A 25,192-nucleotide genomic window follows, 5' to 3' on the forward strand; every position below is an offset into this window, starting at 1 on the left:
AAGTTTCTGGTTAACTGTTTTGCGGATGTGAGGTTACGGTTTATTAACTTACTGTATTCTGTAAATATCTCTTTCAGCGCCTCAGGGCCCACACCCAACTCTTGTTCAGGAAGTTTTATCTGAGCTCAAATCCATGAGAACAGCGAGGGGGGGGGGGGGGCGGGAATCATCTTTACTGCTTCCAAAAAACGGTATTCATGTTGCATTCAGGCAGTATTCGAAACTTTCAATTCCCAGATGATAAAGAGCATAACAGATGGGTCCGTTGCAATTACTTTTTGTATGCACATGCAAAGGCATCCTCATTTATTTATGTATAACAGGAGAGAGCTTTGAGTTCCACCAAGCCTTTTTTTTTGGATTCTATACTTCTATCCTTATTTTTCCCGAAAGCAGCTTTCCACCAAAGCAGTATTATCTCATTGTGCTATTTTCTGTTTCCCTGCAAACTCCCATTCACCCTGTCTATTCTGAGATCCTGCTAATAATGCAGCAGAGTCGCGGAAATCAATAAATCTGCGCTTATGTCAAAGTGATGCTTGGCTTAGCTACAAATAATCACAATCAAAGAGGGATGGAATTTCCAACTTGCAACCTCTGAAAGGTGAACCGTAACATGTTGGAGAGGAGAGAAGAAAAAAAATATGCGCTTGTTCTGATATTTTCCTACAGTTCCCAAACAGAGTGGCACCTCATTATGTTGATTGCCAGTGGTGTGTGAGGCAGTGTGGAGTAGGAAGAAACAGGAGGGGAGGGAGGGATATAAAATTTCTGCCTGTAACACACAGGCTGCTGGGAAATTATGCATGAGAGGGTGACTTTTTTTTTGGTGATCAGCACAAGACAAGTAAACACCATTAATGAAAGTCTAATATTTACCCAGAAAAGACCCCATCATTATGCACTTAATTCTCAGTGTAAAGTGATTCTGTTCTAACTAAATGCACATCGGCCTCGGAAAGGTGCTTAAACCTCACCCCTGAGAATCAAAATCTGAGAAAATTGGTGGCTTTGGAGGCTTAATTACCCTCCACTTGGGTTAACCTATTCACTCCACCAACGACTGACCCAGAATTTTAATGTAGAAAATGCAAATATGGCCTCTCCCACAGTGGCTTTGGCCCCACACGGACCAGGGCGTGGTCTCCAGCGGGAAAGGGGTGGGCGCAGACGAGCACGCTGTTTAAAGTTTGCAAACTGCCAAAGTGCTCTGCCACGCAGGAAAACAAGGAAATAACCTTTGGATGGAGGGAAAGGGGGTTGCGTCTCTGCGGAGCGTTTGTGGGACGAGGCTGCAATTAGACAGTTCTGTTGGAGCTGAGCCGTTTTTTTTTTTCCACGGTCCGAATTAGAACCGCTCAGGTGCACTGGCGGGGGCAATTGCCGAACCAAAGTGTTAAAGTATTTAATTGATTAAGCCGATCTTTTTGTGTCAGAGCACAAAAGCCTTGTCTGCTCCATCTAGAACGCACCGCCCATTGGGCTTTCTGCGGAGCGATAGAGAGGGAGATTGATTAGAGTCTCCGGGATTTACCGTGGAAAAAGCCAGAGCCTGCTCCGCTGTCGGACTGTGATTTGCTCTCCCATCAGTGAATGGGAAATTAGCAAGGACTTATTCCAGTCTGACTCCACACCGCCTGCACTTTCGGATACCCACCTCTCTCTCCTGCTCTCCTGCACACGTTTTAGCCTCCTGTCCTTTGATCAGGTATCCAAATAGGCGCAAGTCACGCCTGGACTTCTTTTGCTCATTTTTTTTTTTCTACCGAGGAGGAGTGTGGATCGCCTCCGCAGTCTCGGATGCGTAGTAAACGGGGAGTGGGTTGGGTCGCCGAGGCGCTGCCGTACGCACACGTCGCCAGCGATAAAAGCAAAAATAGGTGAAGCCGAGAGGAGAGGAAGCGACACCCCGAGGCTTTTCATTCCAAACGGGAGAGCATATCGGAGGGGTGAAGCCGCTTCCCCCGGAGAAAGCCTACCGGGGCTCACCGGCTGTGGTGGATTTGACTCTCAAGACGACCTCCGGCTGCGTTTTTTTTATTAGATTTTTTTAAACATTTTATTTCTGTGGCGCCGGGGATTCGGAGATCTTCTGATTCGGGGCCAGCGGTTGATCACACAGTTGGACACCTCCTCGTCTATATATAAAAAAGAGGATATTGGGGAAGTGGATCTGCGGAGCAACACACACAATGGCAACCGGTGCGCTCCTGCTCGTCTGTGCGCTGCTTGGTAAGTCATCTGGAAAATAAAGAGAGCGAGAGGGAGAAGATTTCAGGCTGCATTTCTTCTCTGATTTTTTTTTTCTTTGTTGGAGATGAAACGAGGTAAATCGGCATCTGCTGCTTCTGTCACGGCACACCTGTATGAGACATAAACGGCTTAGCTGGGACACCAACTACCAGTCATCATGAGTCAGGTGGAAGTAGACTCCATCGATGATCACTGCAATAATAACAGATGCCCATGAACAGCTGTTTGTGTGTCTGTGTGTGCGGTGAAGTAGGTTAATGTGATATTTAGACTTTAGCCACAGATTAACCCTGTCCAGTCTGACCTCCAGTGTCCTGTTGTTATCAACCCACTATGGATGATAGGCACACCTGGATCCAAGCGGCAACACCTGATTGCTTACCCATATGCACCTGTAATTTCTCACATTTTCACAGGCAAATGCGAGTTTCGGCACGCACAGAAACCCCCATGACGCACGGTGGCACACACAGACACACTCATGCGGGCGTGATTGCTGACACACACTTACACACAGTACATCCTGCCTGTGAAACTGTCCCAAACAAACACCAGATGGCTTTTTTCTGTTCCTGGACGGGGTGGCCTGTCAGCGCTGCCGGGGGGGATGGGGGGGGGATGGAGGGAGAGGGAGAGGGAGTGGAAGTCGGCCCCCACTTGGCCAAGAGGATTACCAGTCTGCCTTGCCTCACATCCCCCTCTTTTTTTAAGCACACCAGAAGTCACTTTCACTGGGATGTAGGGGGGCTTTTACGCACGTTTTCCCCGTCAATTGTGACTGGAGATGGTATTGTTCCTTGTGGCTCTGTAACGCAGTCGCAGGATGGGAGAGATGTTACATAATGTAGATGTTGGTGAGGAAGATTTAAGGTGTGAGGAAAGAGGAGGTTGTGCTTTACCCTCCTGTTGTCTTCATTTACGGACTCCAAAAAAATATTTCCTTGTCTGAAAAAAAATCCAATAATTCAGCAACAAAATTCTCCAAATTTCTGAAAATTTGCAAATCCTTCAGGAAGAAAATTCCAATAATTCCTTAAAAGTTTCACTTAAAAATTTTATTTTTAAAAAAAATCAATACATCCCCCAAATTGGACAAGTAATAAAAAATGTAAAAAAAAACAACTAAAAATTGTAAATATTAACAAAAAATGAGTAAAAATCTTCCAAAAAAAATCCTAAAAATATCTGAAATAATTAGATATGTATCAGTAAAACTTCTGAACATTTTTAAAGACTTTTTTACACCAAAAAATGTTCCAAAATTTTCCAAAAATGTTAAAAATGTGGAAGTTTTCACTGTGAACATATGTCATCAAAAACGTTTTCCTTAAAAGTATTTTTAAAAAGTCCTCCAAATTTGGCAAGGAAACATTTTCAAAAATGAATAAAAATCTTCCAAAAGAATCCTAAAAATATTTAAAGTGATTACATATATATCAGCAAAACTTCTAATATTTTCTTTAAGAACATTCACAAAAAAAATCAACCAAAATCTAGTGAATTTCACTGGATTTTGGTTGATTTTTTTTTTTCTCTAAATGTTCTTAAAGAAACATTTTTTAACATTTCTTTTTTCACCAACAATGTTCAAAGATTTCCCCAAAATGATAAAAATGTGGTCATAAGAAGTTTCACTGTGAAAATCTATATATTTTTATCCACATTTTCAAACTTTAAAACGGGTCAGTTTTGGGTGCCTGTATAGCTCATCTAGTTAAGCGGGCGACCCATGTACAGGGGCTGGTCTCCAACGCAGCGGCCCGGGTTTGATTCCTGCTCGCGGCCCTTTGTTGCATGTCTTCCCCCCCACTCTTCTTCTCCCCTATTTCCTGTCTACCTTCACTGTCACTATCTAATAAAGCTGAAAAAGGGAAAAAAACGGGTCAGTTTTGACCCGCAGAGCAACACGAGGGTTAATGTGTGGATGGTGGTAGAAATCAGATTTTTTTTCTCATGATTCTCAATCTTATTTGTGATAATAGCTTGGGATGTGTTACAAAATCTCCAGAGAGAGGGGAAAGAGAGAGAGAGAGAAAATGGTTGATTGACAGGAGATTAATTGGCAACAATTTTGGGAAAACCGTTTAAAAAGTTGTTTTTTAAAGCAAAAAGCAGCGATTTCTCCGGCTGTGGCTTCTCAAGTGCAAATGGTTCCGACAATTATGAGTGGTCTGTTGTGGTAAACAATGTCTGTGGGATTGGACTGTTTGTCACACAGAACAAAACATGGCATTAGGCTTTGGGAATTTGTGATGAGTGTTTTTCACTATTCTGCTGACATTGCACAAACCAGTCTCTCTTTGCAATCCAATCCAAAAAAGAAAAAAGTCTGTGCACCACCAACCACAAGAAAACTGCTTTTTTTTTCCTTCCCCGTCAGTCATTAAAAATATTGGAGAAGCAACAAAATAAACAAGTGGCCAAGTCGAATTTGACTGAAGTGGAGAAAATGTTTCAAGTCAGCATGATGGAACCAACAACGCTTGTATGTTTTACTGCATAAATTCAAATTTATTTTGCTTCTCCTCCCTCCTGTATTGGTTCTATGAACCCAAACCACAGTTTAAACTCAGATTAACAGCAAATCTGTGTTGTATTATAATATCATGAGGAAAATAAATCTCTAAAATAACTTTTCTTAACCCTCGTGTTATCCTGTGGGTCAAATTGACCCGTTTTAGAATTTGAAAATCTGGGGAAAAAAATATTTTCACAGGGAAGCTTCTGATGTCCACATTTTCGACATTTTTGGGAAATTTTTTTGAACATTTTTTGGTGGGGATAAAAGAAATGTTAAAAAAAAAATGTTTCTTTAAGAACATTCAGGAAAAAAAAATCAACAAAACCTTGTTTTTTTTTCTTTCCCCCTGAATGTTCTTAAAGAAAATATTAGAAGTTTTACTGATATAGATGTAATGACTTTAAATATTTTTAGGATTTTTTGGAAGATTTTACTCATTTTTGAAAATATTTCCTTGCCAAATTTGGGGGATTTAAAAAAAATAATAATTCTTTTAAGGGAAACTTTTTTTTGATGACATGTTCACAGTGAAAAATTCCACATTTTTAACTTTTTTGGAAAACTTTTGAACATTTTTTGGTGGGGAAAAAAAGAAATGTTAAAAAAATGTTTCTTTAAGAACATTCAGAATTTTAAATTTTTTTTTGTACTGAATGTTCATAAAGAAAATAGAAATTTTACTGATATATTTGTCATTACTTTAGATGTATTTAAGATTTTTTTTGAAAGATTTTTAATCTTTTTTTTTAAAAAAATACAAAAAAATCTGTTTTTTAAATAAAGCATTCAGGGCAAACTTTTAAGGAATTATTGGAATTTTCTTCCTGAAGGTTTTGCAAATTTTCAGAAATTTGGAGATTTTTTTTTTTTTTGCTGAATTTCTGGATTTTTTTTTTTTCCGGAAAAGGAAACAACATTTTTTGGTGCCTGTAAATAAAGACAACAGGAGGGTTATGGCAGAATATGGCTGTGTGTGACTGTAGCCATTTTGGTGCTGCAGTATTGATAATTCAGAAATGTATCGCCGCATCTTATATATATCTATAGCGTAGCATCATTTATTTATTCATCACCTCGTGTGCATGCACAAGCATCTGTGATACGTGAAGCTGTCTGCCTGTGTGTGATCAGCTGTCTGATTTATTTGCAATGTGTCAGCCTCTGCACATGTTTGCACTTGAATTTGCGTATTAAAAAAAAAAAGACTAAAATAAAGGTGGGTGACAGCTGCGTTAGACGGAGACTGTATCAGTCATTGCGAAGCCCAGAGGTGCCACTTACACCGTTTTTTGGCAGGAAAATCTTATATCAGGGTTATTTATGCTGCTGAGTTTGCAACCAGGTGCGAGCGCGTGTTTACTTGTGGCACCGGGTTATATGAGATGAAGCATATAAAAGAGTTTGCCTGAAGGGATGAATGTTTATTAGCTTTACAAACAGGATGCCTTCCTGCCCTGCCATAGAGACAGAGGAAGATGTCACCCTTTTGCTTGTGATTTTTTTTTCTTTTTTTTTTTTGGAGGTGTACTGCTGTTTCTGTGAGTTTGAAATGGAGAGCCAACCTGAAGTATCCAAGACATCCCAGTTTATGTAACTAAATTGGAAGTGTAATATGTGCGGGGTTGGATAGTCAAACTGTAAAATGCCTCAGTGGTTTCCATTTACTGGGCTGACAGGAGAGCAGCCAGCGGTCACCGTGGTTCTGACGAGCAGCCATTGGTCCTGCTTATCCGCTGGTCTGAGAGCATCCACACACTGCAGGATGTTAGAAATCTTGATGTTTATGTCTTGCGTATATCTTGATTATCTCTGCCAGGTTGCAGGAGGAGGCCTGTTTTTCATCTTGTCCACACAGTATCTGAACATGTTATGAGTGAATTTGCGCAAACCTGTGTGAGAGGTATGTATTTTTGTGTGTGGTACGGAGCAGCTGGTGTGGCCTTTTATTTTGAAGGTAAACTGTATAACCAGTGTAGCTACAGTTTTGCTCATAAGGTTCCATACCCTGGCAAAATGTGTGAAATCTTGTCCATTTTATTTAGAAAATATATTTGATCTTGAGAAACTTTTATTTCGTTTAGGGTTAGTCGTCAGACAAAGTTATTTGTCGTGCAATTGTACACTGGCAGGGCTGCAAAGTTGTTGGTGGTTAGCACTTTTGCCTTGCAGCTAAAAGGTCCCTGGTTCATGTCCCAGCCTTCCCAGGATCGTTCTGCATAGTTTGCATTCTCCCTGTGCATGTTTGGGTTTTCTACGGGTACTCTGGCTTCCTCCCACAGTCCAAAATCATGCTGAGGTTAATTGGTGATTCTCGATTGTCCGTAGGTGTGAGTGTGTTTGTTTGTCTGTATATGTAGTCCTGTGGTAGATTGGTGACCTGTCCAGGGTGTCCAATGCCTTTGCCCTAAGTCAGCTGGCGACCCCAATGAGGATTAAGCGGTGTTTAGATAATGGATGGATGGAATTGTATACTGATCAGGCATAGCATTATGACCATCTGCTTAATACTGCATTGGCTCCCCTTATGTCGTCAAAACACTTTGAACCATTGCTCCTGGACAAGATGACCTCTCAGGGTGTCCTTTAGGTGCTCTGGATTGTGCAGTGAGGCCTCTGGGAATCAAACTTGTTCCAATGCTGTTGGTGCTTGATCAGAATGAGTTCTAGGAAGTTTGGACGTCAAATCAACATTTTGGGCGATTGTCATGTTCCTGTTCCTCAAGATGTTCCTGATTGTTTGATGTTTTTGCAATGTGGTGGGGTGTGTTTTCCTGCAGGGGTAGGCCAGTGACATTTGGGATTTCCATTTGCATGAGGGAGTGTGCTTGTTCTAATGTTTATTTGGGTGTCTAAGTCTCTTCAACATGGGCACCAAAATCCAAGATTTTCCAGCAGAACACTCCATAGTACCAATATGATCAATGTTATTCACTTCACCTGTCAGTGGTCATAATGTTGTGGCTGATCGGTGCTCAGATCATTCCTGTTTTCAATAAAGAATGGTACACATTGTCCAAATTCTGCCAGGGTATGTATACTTATCAGCACAACTGTACATAGCACAGAATCAAGGTGACACAACACAGTTTTTCGATGTTGCTTTTGAGCGAACCAGGCACTGGTGGGACTGTAGCGATGATTTCATTCATTTTTACTCCCTTTCTGCAAACCACCAACAGTTGTGGCGTTACAGTTTCTTTACTTTTCCGATCTTTCTCGCAATTTTTTGTAAGGTATAATAATACGCTAGCAGGCAGAAGCGTGCCACATCTGCATTAATTAATTTATTTTTTTCCCTTTTACATACTTTTATTGTGAAGTAAGTTAGCCCAAACTTTCCAAATCATTCTGCGGCTCAACTTCCCTGTAACTATGGAGCTTCAGTGAGCACTGTGATGGAGTACTCAGCTCAACTGTCTGGATTGTAAGGAAGATACATCCAAAAAGCTGAAACAGTATGCCTTGGGAGAAGGTCAGCAGTAATATAAAGTATGCATTCTTTTTAGTTAAAGAAGTAAAACTTGCAGAAGCCCTGATATGATCCGGATGTGCTGCAACTGTTTTGCTTTATTCCTTTCAGTCATCCTCTTCTTTCAGTGAGATTTTTGATGCCATTTTTGATCATTTGTTTCAAGTCAGAAGAGACAGTGAAACAATGGCCTGTTATCCCGGCTCATTACGGAGCTATTGACTGAGAAAGAGGAAAGTTTTAAGTAGTTGTTGTAACACCATCAAACTTTGTGCTTATCAGCGGACAAAGTATAAAGCCGGCCCTCCGTAATTGGCCCAATCAAAGAACATGAAGGTACTTAAAAGCTTATTTTGAGCTTTGGAATAAATGCTGTGTATTTTATGGTTTTTTACAGTGTAAGTAGAGTGGCACTTAAAGCCACTCAAGTACAGATTAGATTGTCCGTGTGGTGCTGTGACAATTGCCATGAAGGCTTGAAAGTGGTTATAGTTTGAACAGTCTCATTTTTCATTTCAGAGAAACTCATTAAAATGTCTGCATTTCTAACTGTGAAACAAGTTTATAATTACAATAGGGAAGGAAATTAGAAATCCGCAACGTGGAAATGATTGATTCAGACAACTGCATAGAATGAGTGTGAGCAATAATATAATGCAGATTTAGGAAGAAGTTGGATGCGGAATGTATCTTTTCCAACTACACAGAAGCTGAATAGGGTGGGGTTAAACGGTTACGTACACATCAGTGTCTTCAGTATTTCTACCATTAATGGTCATCATGGTGCGGTCGCTGTTGTCTCAGGCATTTAAAACCTCATCAGGATTCAAAGTTTGCAGTGCCACTCCCTGATGCCCACCCAGCCTCTCCTTTATCCCAAATAAGAATGACAGCTGGAAGCCCCCCCCACCCGAAAATTACACAGATTTTAGCTTGTGTGTGGTCAAGCCGAGCACCTTGAGTCAGCTGTTAAAGCAGTGGGGATGCTTTTCAAGCCTCTGCTGACACGAGCGTGTGCAGTCTAGACAGTCAGGCTGAATGCAGTAACTCACCGTCTAGCTGTTTGTGTAGCTGCTCTATGTATATACCGTGGAAATGTACTTGTATGTCACCATCCCGCAATTTGTTACTCATTATTTTTTCCAGTTGGTGTCAAGAGAATCAGAGGACTGACTTCCCTGTGTTGGGGGAAATGCAGGCTTGTGCAGCTGTCTGATTGCAGTGCCGTTTGCTCCCCTTGTTATTTGCTGCGCATGTAGTTGCACGCATGCTTGTTTGCATCATAAACACAAGACCCATGTCTCTGTGTATACCCATGACAAGATGCCTTTTGTGCTATTGTTTTATTTTCATATCACAACATCGTTGACTCAACTGACAAAAAAGCAAACAATGGAAAAATCAGAAACAAGACTTGTCAGCGTGGCTATCATTCACCAGCTGTGTGGTGAGTTTCCAGTAAATATTCATGAAAGGTGGGGATGCATAATGGAAACACAGACTGCTCGTAGGTCAGCGTCACAACTGAGATGTCTCATTAGCCGTGGATCGATAGAAATGTCCATCCACGCCGGTGGAATTTCTTGCGTCAGGTGCACCCAGGGGCAACTGAAAATACTGGTTGGTTTCTGCTGTCCACGGGGCAAGTACTATCCCTGTAATTCAGACTTCAGACTGCTACAGAAACTCACACCCAACAACCACTGCAGTTTTACTCCAGCTACACTGCCATCTGTTATCAGCTTCTCTCTGCGTCCTCTCAAAGGTAGGAAGTGAGGAAACTTTTCCTCCAGTGGAGATTTCAGAGGAGATGAAGGAAACTTTGAGACAGAACTGACTGAACTTTATTGCACGCGCAGCAATAAATGGAAAAGTTAGTTATGGGTAATAACAGTTAGTCTTCTCATGTGTTTTTTTTTTTTTTTTTTAATATAAATATAAATGATGATCCTCCCCTGTGACCCAGATCTGTGCTTCTCTCCGGTTCACATGGGGTGATGAGTGACTGAAGAGAAGCAAAGTTCTTGAGGGAGACTTCCTGCCTGCCACAATGAATCAGGAACGTGGCTGGAGCTGGAGACAGAACAGAGGCAGCGTCTGCTTTGTGTCAGATTTTGACTCGACTGCAGCACCTCTGGTTAACTGTCAGGCCTCTCTCACATCACAACTCTTTCGCCACCGTCCCGAAGCCTCTCTTCACGCCTCAGATTGTATCATGTTTCGCGGTAACAATGCTGTTAGTCGTACGCTTTGTGATGCCTTTTAAATGTTCTTTCAGGCTAATTTGCATGTATCTCTGCTTCTCTTCACTCACACCCTTAAAAGGTACTCCAGCTGCCTCCTCCTCCTCCTCCAGTGAATAGCCCCTGACCTCCCTCCCCCACTTTTTTCCAAACAATGCGATGCCCAGCCCACCTCCTCTTCAAAGAGGACTAATTAAAAACTGCCCTCAAGTGTGATCCAAACCAGATATTTTCATCTTTCTTACAGTGTGAGGGCGAAGGATCCGTCTTTAACACTCACATTTATCTCAGACTTTTTCTTTAAAAGCGACATCTTTGCCTGTTTGAAAGACCAACACACACCCACCCGTCCCCTCTGGGATTTTTTTGTCTGCTCCTCCCCTTTTTACCATTCTGTGCTGGGAGTCATGATGACTGGCTGGTGAGAGGATTCCACTTCACTCCTCCACACACACGCACACACACACACACACACTCACACAGTCACCCACAGCACTCTGAGCTGCTGTCCTTCCGTGCTGCTACACTCCCCTGCTCCCTGCTTGATCCTCCACCCGAGCAGATCCCACACTGGTGGGATGCACACTGGGCGCTGTAACTATGGCGACCGTTCCCTGTTTGCACTCTGCCAATGCACGTTCGGCGGCACGCGCTCCGCACGTTCAAAGGTGCACATACATAGATGTCCACATGCATGTTGGATTTATTCTTTCCAAAGATATCCTTGCCTAATAATGGAGTGAGCTCCTCTCATTTCGCCATTATGTTCTGTTAATGTGCTTCTTTTCTGATTTACACATAAAACCAAAGAGGTGTGTTTGTGTGTCTAATTGCTTATGCATAAATGCATGAATTTACAAGTGCACGTCTTTGACTGCCTGAGAGGCAAAATGACTGACAATCGCAGGAAAAGTCTGTTTGAAGTAGACTAATTAATAGTTAATTAGTTTCTTTTCCAATCTGCAGCTTAATGCGCAAACGTAGGAACTGATAGCAAGTTGCCAGTCATACAAAACAACTAACCACTGTACATAAAGTAGATACAGCTGTCAGGCGTAATTGTACACAAGCGCAAAATGGATAATGACCGAAGATAGCTGAGTGTTTTTATAGCCTCGCTTTCTTTTACAACAATTAACGCAGACGTTCGACTCTGTTGTAACAGTTGGTCGTGACGGGGTATAGCGTGCTGAGCGTTATGGGCTTCTTTTCTTTATGAATCGTTTGTGGGTGAAAGTATTGTTTGGGAGTGGATTTGAGACCACTGTGCTTTGTCATTCAGACTGGGTGGGGGATGTGTGTGTTTGGGAGGAGGGGGTCAGGTTGGTTATGACTGGGGGTTGGGCAGAGGAGGTTAGTGGGGTAGCAGGTGTCCACACTGAGCTAATGGATTTGGGGAGGGGTGTGGATGGAGGCGCTTAATGTACTGGAGGTGCTTGTGTATGTATGCATGGGGTGATATGGACGGAGCAGATTGACTTCCTCTGTCCCGGCTCCTTTTGTTTCCGTCAACACCAGATGGAATAATGCACATATTTTTTTCATAAGAAAATGATTGTCATTTCCAATGTAAACACTTCCACAGACAGTTCCGCTTCGAGTTGTATTCATTACAGTCGACACTTATTGTAGCCGTCTGTCACGCTGTGGATGTTTACCAGTAACCCAGTCTGTTTAACACCACAGTTAGACAGTCCAGTGAGGTACTTTCAAACATTTAATATTTTACTGGAGCCTTTTAGACGGAGGCTAGAAAGTGGCAACAGAGGCATTACTACCCAGCTGCGGTTTCCCATGGTCTCCCTCCTGCTGTTTTGAATTATTTATTCATATTACGCTTGGTAAGGAACTGTCTTCTCTCACACTTTTTAGGTTTTAATTAAATTTATATGTCAAGATGTTGCTCTAGCTGTCATATGTGACTGTGGTGCAGTAACTACTTTCAGCTCTGCACAAGCTCTCCCTGTTGACTTTTGCTGCAAAGCTTGGTAGCGGAGTCATTTATTCCCAAAGTTCCAAAGTTATCTTGTTTATCGCCTTCATGTTGAGGGACAAAGTGGTAAGACAACATGCAGCATTTGATAAATAGTAGCTTTGCAAGATGAGGAGGAGGAAGACAGTTTGTCTGCTGTCGCTGATTAGAAATTTGACTGAAATTGTTATGTTGCCATTATCTAAGGATCAGACGAATCACTGCGTGCTGATTATCCATTTCAAATGATCTCTCTCTGGATGAAACAATAAAACTCAAAAGCCCTTTTCCATCGTGGTCCAACAGGAAGGCGAAGCAGCTGAGGGTGTAGGAGGAGGAGGATGAAGAGGCAGCTGTTCTACAGAAAAGGATAGATTGCGATCTGCTCTATGCTGTTGACACTATCGACAAATACTGCCAGCACCGGAAATGGATAGGAGAAAATATGAGTCAGCCCACATTGTAAAATCACATTTCTGCTAAGCATACATAACGCCTATGCTTAGTTACATGTGCCGTGTAGTTTCCTCTCACACCAACAGTATTCAGAAACACATTGACACAAAAGCATGAATTAGCCTCGGAACACGCCACTGCTTCCATCCTGGTCTCACCAGCTGTTATGAGCAACAGCGCAGGTGGGGTTATGACTGTTGTAGCCCTCGGGGCCAATAAATTAGTACTTGTTAGCATAGAGAAAGCAGAGGACAGCATGACCCAGGTGTGACTTAAAACAGGAGTCCCAGTTCAGACAGAAATTTGACACTTGGAAACGTTTGACCTTACATGGACTTGATTGCTGTTACACTTGAATTGTTTTTAAATCCTTTTAAAACCACTGCCTTTATCATCGGAGTGTGGATGCATTGTAAGGCCACAACTGGTAGCTGGTTACTTCAGCACAATCAAATATTAACTGGAAAAAGGGTGGAACAGCAGTAATTCCCTTGAGTCTTGTCATTACTGTGAGGTTGCCAGCCAGAGACTTGGGAAAAGTTTCTGCTTGCAGCCAAAAAATGGTCCCCACACGTAATCCTCTGTAACACTGCAACTTGTTTTCATATCGCATGTTGGTATGGAAGATATAAAGTACTAATTAGTGAGCTTTAGAGGTGCTTGTAGGTGGATTTTGTTACAGTTGCACGGAGTCAGACTGCACTAAGCTAAGCAAACCGGCTGCTGGCTGTAGTCTTCTGTTTACCACATTGCCCTCTGGCTATGCTTCCTGCTGTTGAAGGCTTTAAAATGATGGCGGATCCTCTTTGACACTGCTGCCTTACAAAAACTCCCTGCCTCTGCATGTAACTGTCCTCATCTTTCATATGCATCACCCACATCACCTTTCTCCTCGCCGAGACACAGTCAGATTTAACGGCGACATGCAGCATAACCGCTCTCATACCCCGTCTCTGAACGTCTTGTACTCTGTTGTTCTTGCGCTGATTGGGAGTGCGTGGGTGTAATAGGCAGTTGTTGTAACTGTTTGTCAGCTGTTACAGTGACCAGCCGGCCTGTCTAACCGGCCTCTAATGGAGTATACAATGCTTGGTCTCTCTTTCTAGCTGTATTTCTCCATCTCGGACAGTCACACACAGCTGATGGAGCAACTCAAACGTTTTACCTCGAAACGTCATTTGACTTTCTCATCAATACAGGAGAAACTAGTCTCCCTTATTTGCCCTTAAAAGATTCCATTTAATAAATTAAGCAGTCAGTATGGGATTTGTTAAAGATTCTGAAGCTAGAGAACGGGTCAGAGGTTGTTAATGACATCCCTGCTACAGTGATTTCTACAATCTGACACAGATGGTGATTATCACTGCGGGAAGGACGAGGACTGGAAAAAAAGGAGGAAGAGGATGAGGCCTGAATTGCAATAGTTGATGCCTTCAAGAGCCCCTCACAGAGCCAGTGATTGTGAGAAAGCTCTGGGCAAGAAAATGTGGGGATACTCATCAATCCATTACATGCTTTACATTAGGATTACATGATTATTCAGTGCCACATAGAAAGGATGAGATGCCCATTATCCACTTTCTTGCTCAAGTAGAATGTCACAATCGCTAGTCTCTCCAGCCACAGCATTTCCCCATCACAAATTCACTGTCAAAAGAGACAAACCACGGGAGAGGAATTACAATCGCTGATTTTGCCACATAATGAAACGCATATGGGCTTATTTTGTTGGACAATATTAGGGAATTGGCACAAGTTGTATTGTAGCGTGGATCTGTCCTTTCTAGATGTTAACGTTCCGCTTGCATGAAAATCTCTCTGCTTTCTACCGCTTTCATCTTGTTCCCTCCAGTTTTCCTTCATCTTGGAATCTCTCTGTCTCTTTCGCACTCTTGCTCTCTCTGGTAATGATGTTAACGGGGTCAAATGCTTTCGGGGGCCTACAGGGAGAAAGACGCAAAGTGATTTTGGAGAACGGTTAACCAGTGCTGAGAAGTGTGGAAAGGAAAATGCTCTTCATCCCCCTCCAGTGTTTATTTCTGTCTGTAGCGCATATGTGCAGCACATAAGTCAGTGGCATGCTTATATATTCACTTAGTTTGGTACATTTCTGTGGTTTTCAGCACCCCGGAGGCAGCTGTCGTTTTCTCTTTAGCTTCTTACCCTTTCCGCTTTTTCTTCTTCTCCAAGCGCATGATCCTTCGCCATCCTCATTGCTACCTTGCTGTCTGAGAATCCCCACAAGATTTCACATGTGGGATGAGATTAAACCTCCCTTGGGGAGATAGGACATTGATCAGGTCCACTGTTTTGTGTCTAGCTTTGAGCACATTTAAATTTTGAATAATATTTCTCTGACCGGCGCTATATCAGTGCCCTCTTTCTTCAACTCTCTCGGATAGTTTCTACTGAGAAGCTTTAGGTTGAAAGGTTCATTCATACCATGCAGAGTTGGAAATACCTCAATCTGTTTTTATTCAAAGTATGAATGCACATATAGTGAGGTGTAGACTGTATTTGGATTGAAGTCCATCAGAACTCAAATATGATACACAAACAAATTAAATTTAAGTATACTAACTAAACTGTTAAATGCCGATAGCTGATAAGTAGTTCATCATTTGAAAAGCAGCTTTGTTGTTTTTGTCAATGAATAACTAAAGCAAGCATCGTCCATCAGCGGCCATTCGATTGTGCTGCTAAATCCTTATTGGTCAGTTCAAACCAGTGAGGTGAACCCAGACAAAAAGAGATTAGAATATCTCACATGAAACATTGAAACCGGCCGTCACTTCCATAGAACCCAATTGCTCACACTAAGATGACTGAGAAAATAAGTTATTAGTCTGTAAAAAGTGGCATGTCTCCCACTGTGTGTTGGAGAGCTCTGTATCATGATTTATGATATAAATTCACAATTATTTGTTCCCTTTGGTGTGAGGTCATTACCACAAAACAAAGTGCTAAACATGAAGCTTTTCTTTAGTTATTCAGTCTCACGGTTTGTCAGTCTTGAGATACCTTTTTTTTTTTTTTTTAATAAGATAAGGAATCTGCTTGCATAAAGGTGTTGAACATTCCTAGGCTGTCTCTGTTATGTGTGGGTTTCTGTATATATATTGTGTGTATGTAATTAGAAAGGGGTGTGAAAAGAGTTGATGGACAGCTTGATTTGCCACATTAGCACATCTCCGCACTGCAGTGAATGTCCTCTATAATACTTACACCCTGCAGTGTTTTTTATTATACACCTTTCTAGGTGTATAATTATCATGTGTCACAGAAGAGTGATGATGTGAGGGGTAGGCATGAATGCGAGTGGCCTCGCTGCTGTTTCCACTGAGAATAAGACACTGGCCACAAATGATTGGATTAGTGTTTAACCCCCCCTTCCACTTAGCTTAATCCTCTTTGCAGCTTTGTGTGCGCACGTGTGTGTGTATGTGTGTGTTTGTTTGTATGTATGTACTGTACTGTAATGTGTGTGTTACTTTGGAATCATTTCCTCCCGTTGCCCTATATGCTCCATCTGATGGAGAGGTCAGCTTGCTCGTGGTCATTCGCCACCGTCTGACGTGGGGCACATGTTTCCTGTATCCAGTGAAGTTGTGTGGGAAGCAACTGGCAGCTAAGATGAGAGATGAGACACAGGAGTGGAAAAATCAGAGAGAGTGAGGGCGGGAGGGAGAGAGGGGTAGCAAAGCAAGACATCTGCGGCATGCCGAGATGGAGATGAGCGTTAATAATAGAAAATATGAGGCCTTGTTGAGCAAATATGGGCGCTTGGAGATCGAGGCAACGCATCCAGAGGTGAAAAAGTAGGGGGGGAGAGGTTGCGGGCGCAGGATTATTGTGGAAGGATGGCGGAATTGAGCGATCAGTTGAAGGTCTGCAGGGTTTGGTATGTCATTGTCATCCTTTCTAAACAGCCTGCAGAGCGATGGGCACTTTGAAGTTTCACAGAGCTGCTTAAATCCTGCCTGAAAAGATGCAGGGAGCCGCGAGGCACAGAGAAGAGACAGGAATACACAGCGAGAGAAAGGGAGACTGGAGGGGCAGGACGACAGGAAGGATTGATGATGGGTGAAACGTGGAGGAAGGGAGTGAAAGTAATCAGGAGTAAGGAGGCTTGTTTCAGGAGGATGACAGGAGACAGGCAAGTGGAGGAAAGCTCTTAGTGCACCAGCACAGTTTGAGTAGTGCAGGCTTTTTTGGATGTATGAGTAATGCGTTTCCAGCAGTTCTAGATGAGAAGTTGCAACACGAGAAGCAGTGATGCAGCGGTATGGCTTTGAGCTGATTTGAGTTGGATGTGGGTAGACTGGGCGCCGCCAGATTAGCACACTGACATCACCGTGAAGAAAAATGAAGAACCAAGGTCTGAGTCAGTATTGATGGTTGCTTTTCTTAGCTTCCGTATCCCATAACATGGACAGTTGGATTTTGTTAGCACCCTTCACCACTGACTTTGTGTCAGTTGTTTTTTTTTAAAGTGTGAAGTGTGTGAAAGGATTTCCTTTGTTACCTGACTTTTTGAATGTCAGTGACCAAATGTTTAGCTGGTTCTGTCTTCTAGTTTTACAGCAGCACTTTGCACGAAGTCGGTGGATTAGTGATAAGATTGATAAACCGACACGCATGCAAATTTATCCTCAAAATATTAAATAATAAATGAAAGTGTTGAAATGCCAAAATGTGTGGTGTGCACAGTTTATTAATTTGTTCCTACAGATCATCAACCAAATATTTTTCTGCTACCACATAATTCCCAAGGGGCTAATTAGCCATCCATGGCGATATATTTTGTGCCGTTTCCGTCTTTATGTGCAAACGAAAAACAACTTGACTAAACTGATGGTGTGTTATTGATTCTATTTGTATAAAGAAAACATTAGGAGTTGTTTTATGGTATTGAGCATTAAACATAGCTCAAGGCTTCATGAAATATATAAGCAATGTGCGTGTGGGCGATTATATTACCAAGTACAGAATTATTAAAAATACATTGAAAGCACAAGTTGACTCATTTATCATTTCAAGCCTCATATAGTATTCCTATAATAGTCCTATAGGGATATGTCTGGTAGGGTTTGGTAGCATTGCAGTGAGCGCAGTGTAGTATATATTCGTTCATGTTTTTCTATCATAACATAATATTATCACAAAGGTATTTTATGGAATCCCTACAGGAACTTAGAAGGCTGATATGCAGATAATTGTGCAATTTAACCAAATACGACATTTCATCTTTTTCTTTTCTTTAAGGACGAGGTTTCATCTAGAGTTGCTGCATTCATCACTGCGTAATTCACAGTCTGATTTGTCCTGCGGAGTATCTTTAGGAGGAATCCAGCCATAAGGAATGATTGCTTTAATCAGTTTTCACTTTGATATACCATTCTGACTGAATTTAAATCGTGTTCAGGCGTGGGGCTCTGAAGGATACTGTAGATTTGTATATATTTTATTTGTTCATGAGAGAAAACAGGAAATCAATACACAAAAGACCTGAAGTTCAGTAAGTGCAGGAAGGAAACAAGATGACCTATGATCTATACGTGTTTAACGCAACACCCACACTCCTAATTGTATGCACATACAATGACATAATTGTGTCTCTTCCTGCCATATCCGTCTGTGTTACAGCCTCAGTGAATACAATCTGCAAAAACGTCTTCGGAATTCAACAAGATAACCTTTTATCCCATCACACACGCACAAGACTTGCGCATGTTCTCGCACAGACATGCACGCATGAGTGTAAATGGACCCACCGTGATAACAATGAATGAAAGAAGAGGGGTGTGAGGAAAGTGTGAGCGAAAGTTACTATGAGAGCAGCGAGGATGTTAAAGTTAAAAAGCTGTTCTGGTGAATTATTAATGCCAAGCATTGTGCCCACAGACACGGTCTCTTACAGACTTTCTCTCTCACACACACACTCACACGCACACACACACAAACACAGCTGCAATCCCCAGTTGCTTGTGCAGACAGGAAACAGTGTGCTTGTCACTCTGTCTGGATTTGGGGTATGTGTAAATGCTCTGTTGTCTCCGGTCCCAATGAGAGGGATGTTTGTAGTTGTTCCCTGAATGGTGGATGTACTGTGTGTGTTTGGTGTGTGTGTTTGGTGTGTGCTGAGACAAGAGTCACGCATACTGTATGCCTAAATATAGGCAACAAAGAGAGGTAATAATCTTTCTTCGCTCTGGCTTTTACACTGCTGTTAGTTGCAACACAGAGTTCATGGCTCTGTCTGCTTATTGTTTTGTTTTCATGACACTAGCATATGGCCGTAGATGATTTCTTTTTTATTCCTCTTAAAAACAAAGTTTAACGTGAAAATACAATTTCACCCATCTTAGATTCTTATAGTCTTCGGTTTTATTTTCAAAATGCGAATTCCACACTGCCGGATGATGAACAGCATGCTATAGAGTGCCGTTACTGGATAAATTAGTGTGCATGCTGAACTGGTAGCAGTTTTGACCACAGTACAGTGTTAATGTGTGTAATTAAACTGCACCGTCTGGGATTTAATTTATGTAACTGACAATAATGGGTGTCCATTTAGTACACAAATCTAAGATTTTATAATGAATGACGGCAGAGATTTTTCAGCTAATGAGCTTGGTAGCATACTAGTTGTTAATTTATAATCATTTTGTACATAAACCTATAACTTAAACAAATACTCCGACAGGAAAATGCCAAAAATCCAGTTGATAAATGAACTTGTCAGTGCCCTTTGAACCCCTCTCAATGGGCACAAACATTTAGTATGTTTGGCTTTTCTGTGCTGCATTTCAGCCATCATATACACTCATACCAATATTATAATGATAAACAAATATTACTCAATTATATCAGTCCAGCTGATTTGCCCATTTGACTCTAATCAGCAGTCTGTGCACATCCTTTCCCCGGGAATCCTGATGAGGACTAAAGATTAGTGACGCAGCAGGCAAAACAGTATTTATTCTCCATTTCAAAAGCACCTGTACTCTGTTCAGCTTGACACACTTAATATGCCCCACAGGCTTGTGTTTTACCAGCTCATGCTGACCTTTCTCCTATCTCCCAGATGGCTGCCTCTCACCTCAGTGTAGTGTACCTGCAGTGTTGTCCTTGTGGTGAAGGGTTAACATGTGAGTGGGTGTAATAGCAGTGAACGTGATTAGATCGCAGCTGTTAAAAAGAGTTACCGTGAATTTTTCAAGTGGTTAGCAGTGTTCAAAGCCTGCATGCCTGTGTGAGTGTGTGTGTGCGCACACCTCAACCCCAGTAAGCACTCCCCTGAACGGTTAGTTGCACATGTCATGCTGTTTCTGTATTTCCTGGGAGATGTGAGGTGCATAAGCTCTGCCGATGCTAAATATTTAAAGTGCAGTTTTGTAACCCATGCTCTCTCTTTCCTCTCTCCCTGCCTTCACCCCGTCCACGCTCTTTCTTCTCTCTCCCCATCTCCATCTGTAGCCGGTGTGGCTGTGGCTCAGAGAGTGGTAATGGTGCAGAGTGGACCGCTGATTCGGACTGAGGGCTCCCATGTGACCATCTGGTGCAACGTGACGGGCTACAAGGAAGGCGTGGAGCAGGACTTTGAGTGGTCCATGTACCTGCCATCAGCACCGGATCGGGAGATCCGCATTGTGAGCACGGCTGAGTCAAACTATGCCTACGCTGTCTATGCCCAGAGAGTGAATAGTAAAGAGATCTTTGTGGAGAGGCTGAGCCGTGACTCAGCTGTGCTCCACATCACCAAAGTGCAGGCCAAGGACCAGGGTCTGTTTGAGTGTTACACGCCAAACACTGATGGACGGTACCTGGGATCCTACAGTGCACGCACCAACCTCACTGGTGAGTCTCTACGTGTGCCCACGCACGCACACACACACACACGCATATAATGTCATACAAACCGCATGTTGTTGCCACAGATGCAAATACAACAGTCATAATCAGCCCAGAAACACTCTGAACAGATGATTGCCTGTTAATTACCTCTCCAGATACCTAAATACATTCATAAATACATTATTCTTAAGTGGTCTATGGTAATAACTACACAAAACGTCGCTCAATGGAAGTTGGAGTTTCCTTACGATTGCCGTGCTGGAGAACCAATTTTGATAACCGGGCTCTTGTTTTGTTTGTACTTGTATGTGTTATTACTACTGGCCTACACGTTTCACATGAGCATGCTGCTAATATGTGACCCACATAGACACTTATAATTGGAATTCTATATATTAGATTGGCACCCAGCCAAGGCATAAGCACATTAATTTGCATACTGAAGCATCCTTCAAACACAGGGGTAATTAAAAGTGGAAGCAGTAATGTTACATTTGTTGCGGGGTTGTTATTGTACCAGTTCATAGACTTAAGCCGGATTGCTTGTGGTGTTTACATTATTTTGCTCGTAGACATATGGCAACTTCGTTATATTTTGTCAGAAGCCCCCCAGAATGCACCACTGCCCTGCCCCATATTTTTATTGTGTGTGTTCATTTGTAGTAGGTTCATTAATTTTGCTGTATCTGCCATATAAGCATAATTTTTGTAAAATTAAAAGGGTATAAAAGACTTCTGATGACATAACAATACAGGACCTGTAATTTCAGTACATATTGTTCCTTTTATCTTGTGTATAAGTGACAGTATGCGTATTTTCAAACAAATTTACAGTGCCTTTTTTGAGCTGGGGACTTCAGGGTTCTTCATGACTGAGGCATTGGGGAGTTTCCCTGCTTATTTGTTCTGTGAACTGGAATGAAACCTCTAATTGCAGGGGCTCAAGTAACTCCAAGGTGTCATTTGAATAACAGGCAGATCAGTGAGAGTCAGGATGATCACAAATATGAACTAAATAATGAACTAGAAACTGCCTAAAACATTATCTGAGAAGAGTGTCAGAGGAAGTGTCACACTATCCCTCCTGTTCTGACCGCGGAAAAAACCAAGCTCATAATCTCACACACACCCACTCACATAAACAAATGTGCTCCCTTCCCTACCTATTCATTCTTTGCCTTGAGCTGTTTCAACAACAATCCCGCTCTGTAGGCAGGATGTGTGACTGTTTCAAACGGTAGCACAAGTTTGCTTCTTTTTCTGAGTTATATACAGATCTCCCCAAAAGGCAGCGCTGAAGACACAGCTGTCATAGTTGGGGGATTCCATTCCCTCCATAGCTTCGTGCCTTTATCCCTCACATGGCTGACCTTCCTTTAAGGTCACAGCTCAAACCGAATTCTTCCTGACTGAAATTTAGAGTTGCACTTATTTGTGTCCCAGGGTATTCGAGCCACAGTGTGTGGCCGCGGGAGCTGAGAAACACAAATATTTGTTCGCTTTCTTTTGGGTCAGCATCACATCAGGCACCAGCTGCTGGACTAGTTTCCCAGGAGCAAAATAAATTGTGTGCCTGGTGGATCAATAAGGTTGGTTTTTCCTTGAATAAGTGTTGTTATTAGGACCTCGGTGGCTGTATTTTCTAGCATGAGTGGTGCGCTGTGAATGTGGGGCAGGGCTCAGTTGCAGGGCACTGTGAAACAGTACTGCTGATAGCACGCAGTATTTATAGATCTGTGTGTGAGAGAGGGAGCGAGACAGAGTATATGGGCAGAGGTGTTGAGGGACTGTTATCTGAGCCTCTTTCTGTGTCTCTAACCTCTTAACCCAGTTTCAAAGGTCAGAGGTACACATTAGGGTCTCTCTCATTTTTTCCCCCTGCTTTGCTCTTGAGTCACTCTGTGATCTTCTGGCAGCTGCTCGCCTCTCTGGACTGCTGTGAGCAAACAATACCTTGTCCTCCCTCCTCCCTCCGTCCATTTCCCATCTTCTCCCCATTCCCCCGTCTTTCATACTGTCATGTGTCTGTCTCTATTCATCAGCTCTGACCTCTTTCTCTAATTTGCTCTCACTCTGATGTATTAAAAAAAGGCCCTTTGCTGATGCTGCCTTTGAGGATACATGTTTCAAGGGTAATGTCAAAGGACAGCCATAAGCAGGGAGTATTATGAAGGAAATGTGGGGAATAAGGATGTGAGATAGAAAGGATATGTCTGAGTGTGTGGCTGTGGGGTGGTTGGGTTAATTGTAAGGGGTAGAAGGCTTTGCAGTAATCTGTGCCCTGAGCACTGCATTAAGTCTTGCTCACAGTGATGCGTTTCGTCCACTGTCACCTTTCTGCACACAGAGCAGGGGAGGGCTTTAACTTGGAACTTAATACCCGCTGCCTGAGGAGGGGAACAGTTTCAGGGATGCACCTGGCCACCGTTCTGGCCGATACTATGACTCTGTTTTCATGTCTCGCATTTTCTGTCACATAGAATTGGACACTTGGGCTGCTACCTGCTTCCCCTTGTATGTCCAAGATGCCTTTTTAAAGGGACTGCACAGTCAGAAAGCATGTGTCTTTTATACCCTCTATTCTGTGAAGCTAAATCAAATGAAACTGTAGCTCTGCTCAGCCCCTGAGCGCCAATAAAGCCTTAGGCAATGCTGTAATACTTCACATGTGAAAAGAATAATTGGCCATCACAGCACAAATTCTGGATTTTGTCCACTGAATCATGGAGTCGCACCAAGACGCAGGAACATCATTATTATGCAATGCAGAGAAAGGTTAGATGTGAATTTTTGTTATTTTCCTCTCAGGATTTTCAATGGGAAGGCACAAAAGCCTAATAACTGGCTTGTTTCCAGCTGCAGCAGGCTGTTGTTTTCGGTGAAAAAAGCTCTAAAATCACACTTTACGCTTCGTGAGTAAACAGCAAAGAGGCAAATTTAGTAACTAGTTAGTGAACATGGGGGGAGCATTTAGCTGTTCAAGCGCTACTCATTTCCCACAGGAGATGTAGAGACGAAAAAGGGAGCCGGGAAGCAGGGTGATTGTTACACTTTCATTTATCAGGTAACCAGAAATACGGCTTCATATGAATGTTAATGTTAGCTGAACGTGCAAACGAGAAAACCGTTTTCTAGAACATTTGCCATAAGGTATCGTTGTGTTTACAATTTGTTTCCCCCAAATGGAAAAAAAAATCAATAATATAGGGTTTTTGGGTTGTGCATCCATGTGTACATCCATTCAGTTCTTATCAATACATTATTTATTATGTAACTGAAAGCAATTTCTTCAATTTTGACACCTCAGACAACACCGTTCTGGTCATAACTCAAGAATTCAGGGCTGATTATGACAAATTTTCAAACAAATAGGATAAAATGATGAAGTGAAATCAAAGGTCAAGTCTGTTTGGTGGAAGAAAATCACAGCCAGGAGGGAATTGCAGTTTATTTTGTACTTTTAGCATAAACTGGCCCTTAAAATGCCAAAACCAACAGCAAATGAATACTAATATGAAAAACTGTCATTGTGTTAATATATGGCAATGTTTCTTCTTCTTTGGAATAGTTACTGTGGTACGCGGCACTGTTTGTGGTTTACTGTTACACAAGTCATAAATTTTACTTGGGTGTTGTGACGCACTCTGAAGTCATAGATCATTTGTAGTTCCTCTGTGCACACCTCCATTCTCTTGAGTTAGAGATTGACTAAGCTCAGTCTGTTGCGCTCCACGGGGCTCTGCTCAGCCCGTGTGTGTGTGCATGTGCGTGTTTGACTTCCTCCTACACATCAGATTGCAGAAGAAAAGGACAACAGCCCAACATGGCCATCATGGCCGTCCGTATCCTACGCACCAGCCTGTGTGCGAGCGTGGCCAACAGCTAGCGGAACAACAAGCCCTCACTGAGACACACTGCTCTTACTTATGAAGCCCCCATATACCCTCACTGTCACAGAAAACACCATAGGAGTCATTCTTCTGGCAGAAACACAGAATCTAGCCTCCGCATTTGGCAGCAGTCCTCTATTCCCTGTCCTGTAGTAATACAGTAATAAAGCTGGAGAGCCAAAGCCTTGTTAAATTTTGAAACAAATACATTCTCCCTCCTCTCTGTTATTTGCTGCCCCTGGATGAGAGGACGAAAATGTCCGTCTTCAGATGTGTGACACTAGGGGAAAAAAAGAAGTTTGGTAGCAAGTGGTGTTGAATAAAAGAAAGTGAGATGGATGGTGTGAACAGGCAGAGATGAGGAAATTGGAAAAGAGAGGAATGGGGACAGAAGCGGCAGTATTGGAAATGGGTAGTGGAGCGATGCTGAATAGAGTGTGTGACCAATAAATGATGAGCTCTTCCTCTCACTCCAATGTGATTGGTTACACCTCCCCGAGGCATTACCCACAATACAACTGGCGCTATAGG

At 42.4% G+C, this 25,192-nt stretch overlaps 1 protein-coding gene across 1 annotated transcript in view; it reads left to right on the top strand.

Moving 5' to 3' along the window:
* Window positions 1-1,193: 1,193 nt before the first annotated feature.
* igsf3 (immunoglobulin superfamily, member 3) overlaps window positions 1,194-25,192 on the top strand; it is a 72,917-nt gene continuing 48,918 nt past the window's right edge. The window contains exons 1-2 of the mRNA XM_022203750.2: window positions 1,194-2,232; window positions 20,394-20,774. Of these exons, the coding sequence (XP_022059442.2) occupies window positions 2,193-2,232; window positions 20,394-20,774 (421 nt within the window). The 5' untranslated portion in view covers window positions 1,194-2,192. The remainder of the gene's footprint in view (window positions 2,233-20,393; window positions 20,775-25,192) is intronic.

The sequence above is a fragment of the Acanthochromis polyacanthus genome, chromosome 14, assembly GCF_021347895.1.
Source record: "Acanthochromis polyacanthus isolate Apoly-LR-REF ecotype Palm Island chromosome 14, KAUST_Apoly_ChrSc, whole genome shotgun sequence".
NCBI lineage: Eukaryota > Metazoa > Chordata > Actinopteri > Pomacentridae > Acanthochromis > Acanthochromis polyacanthus.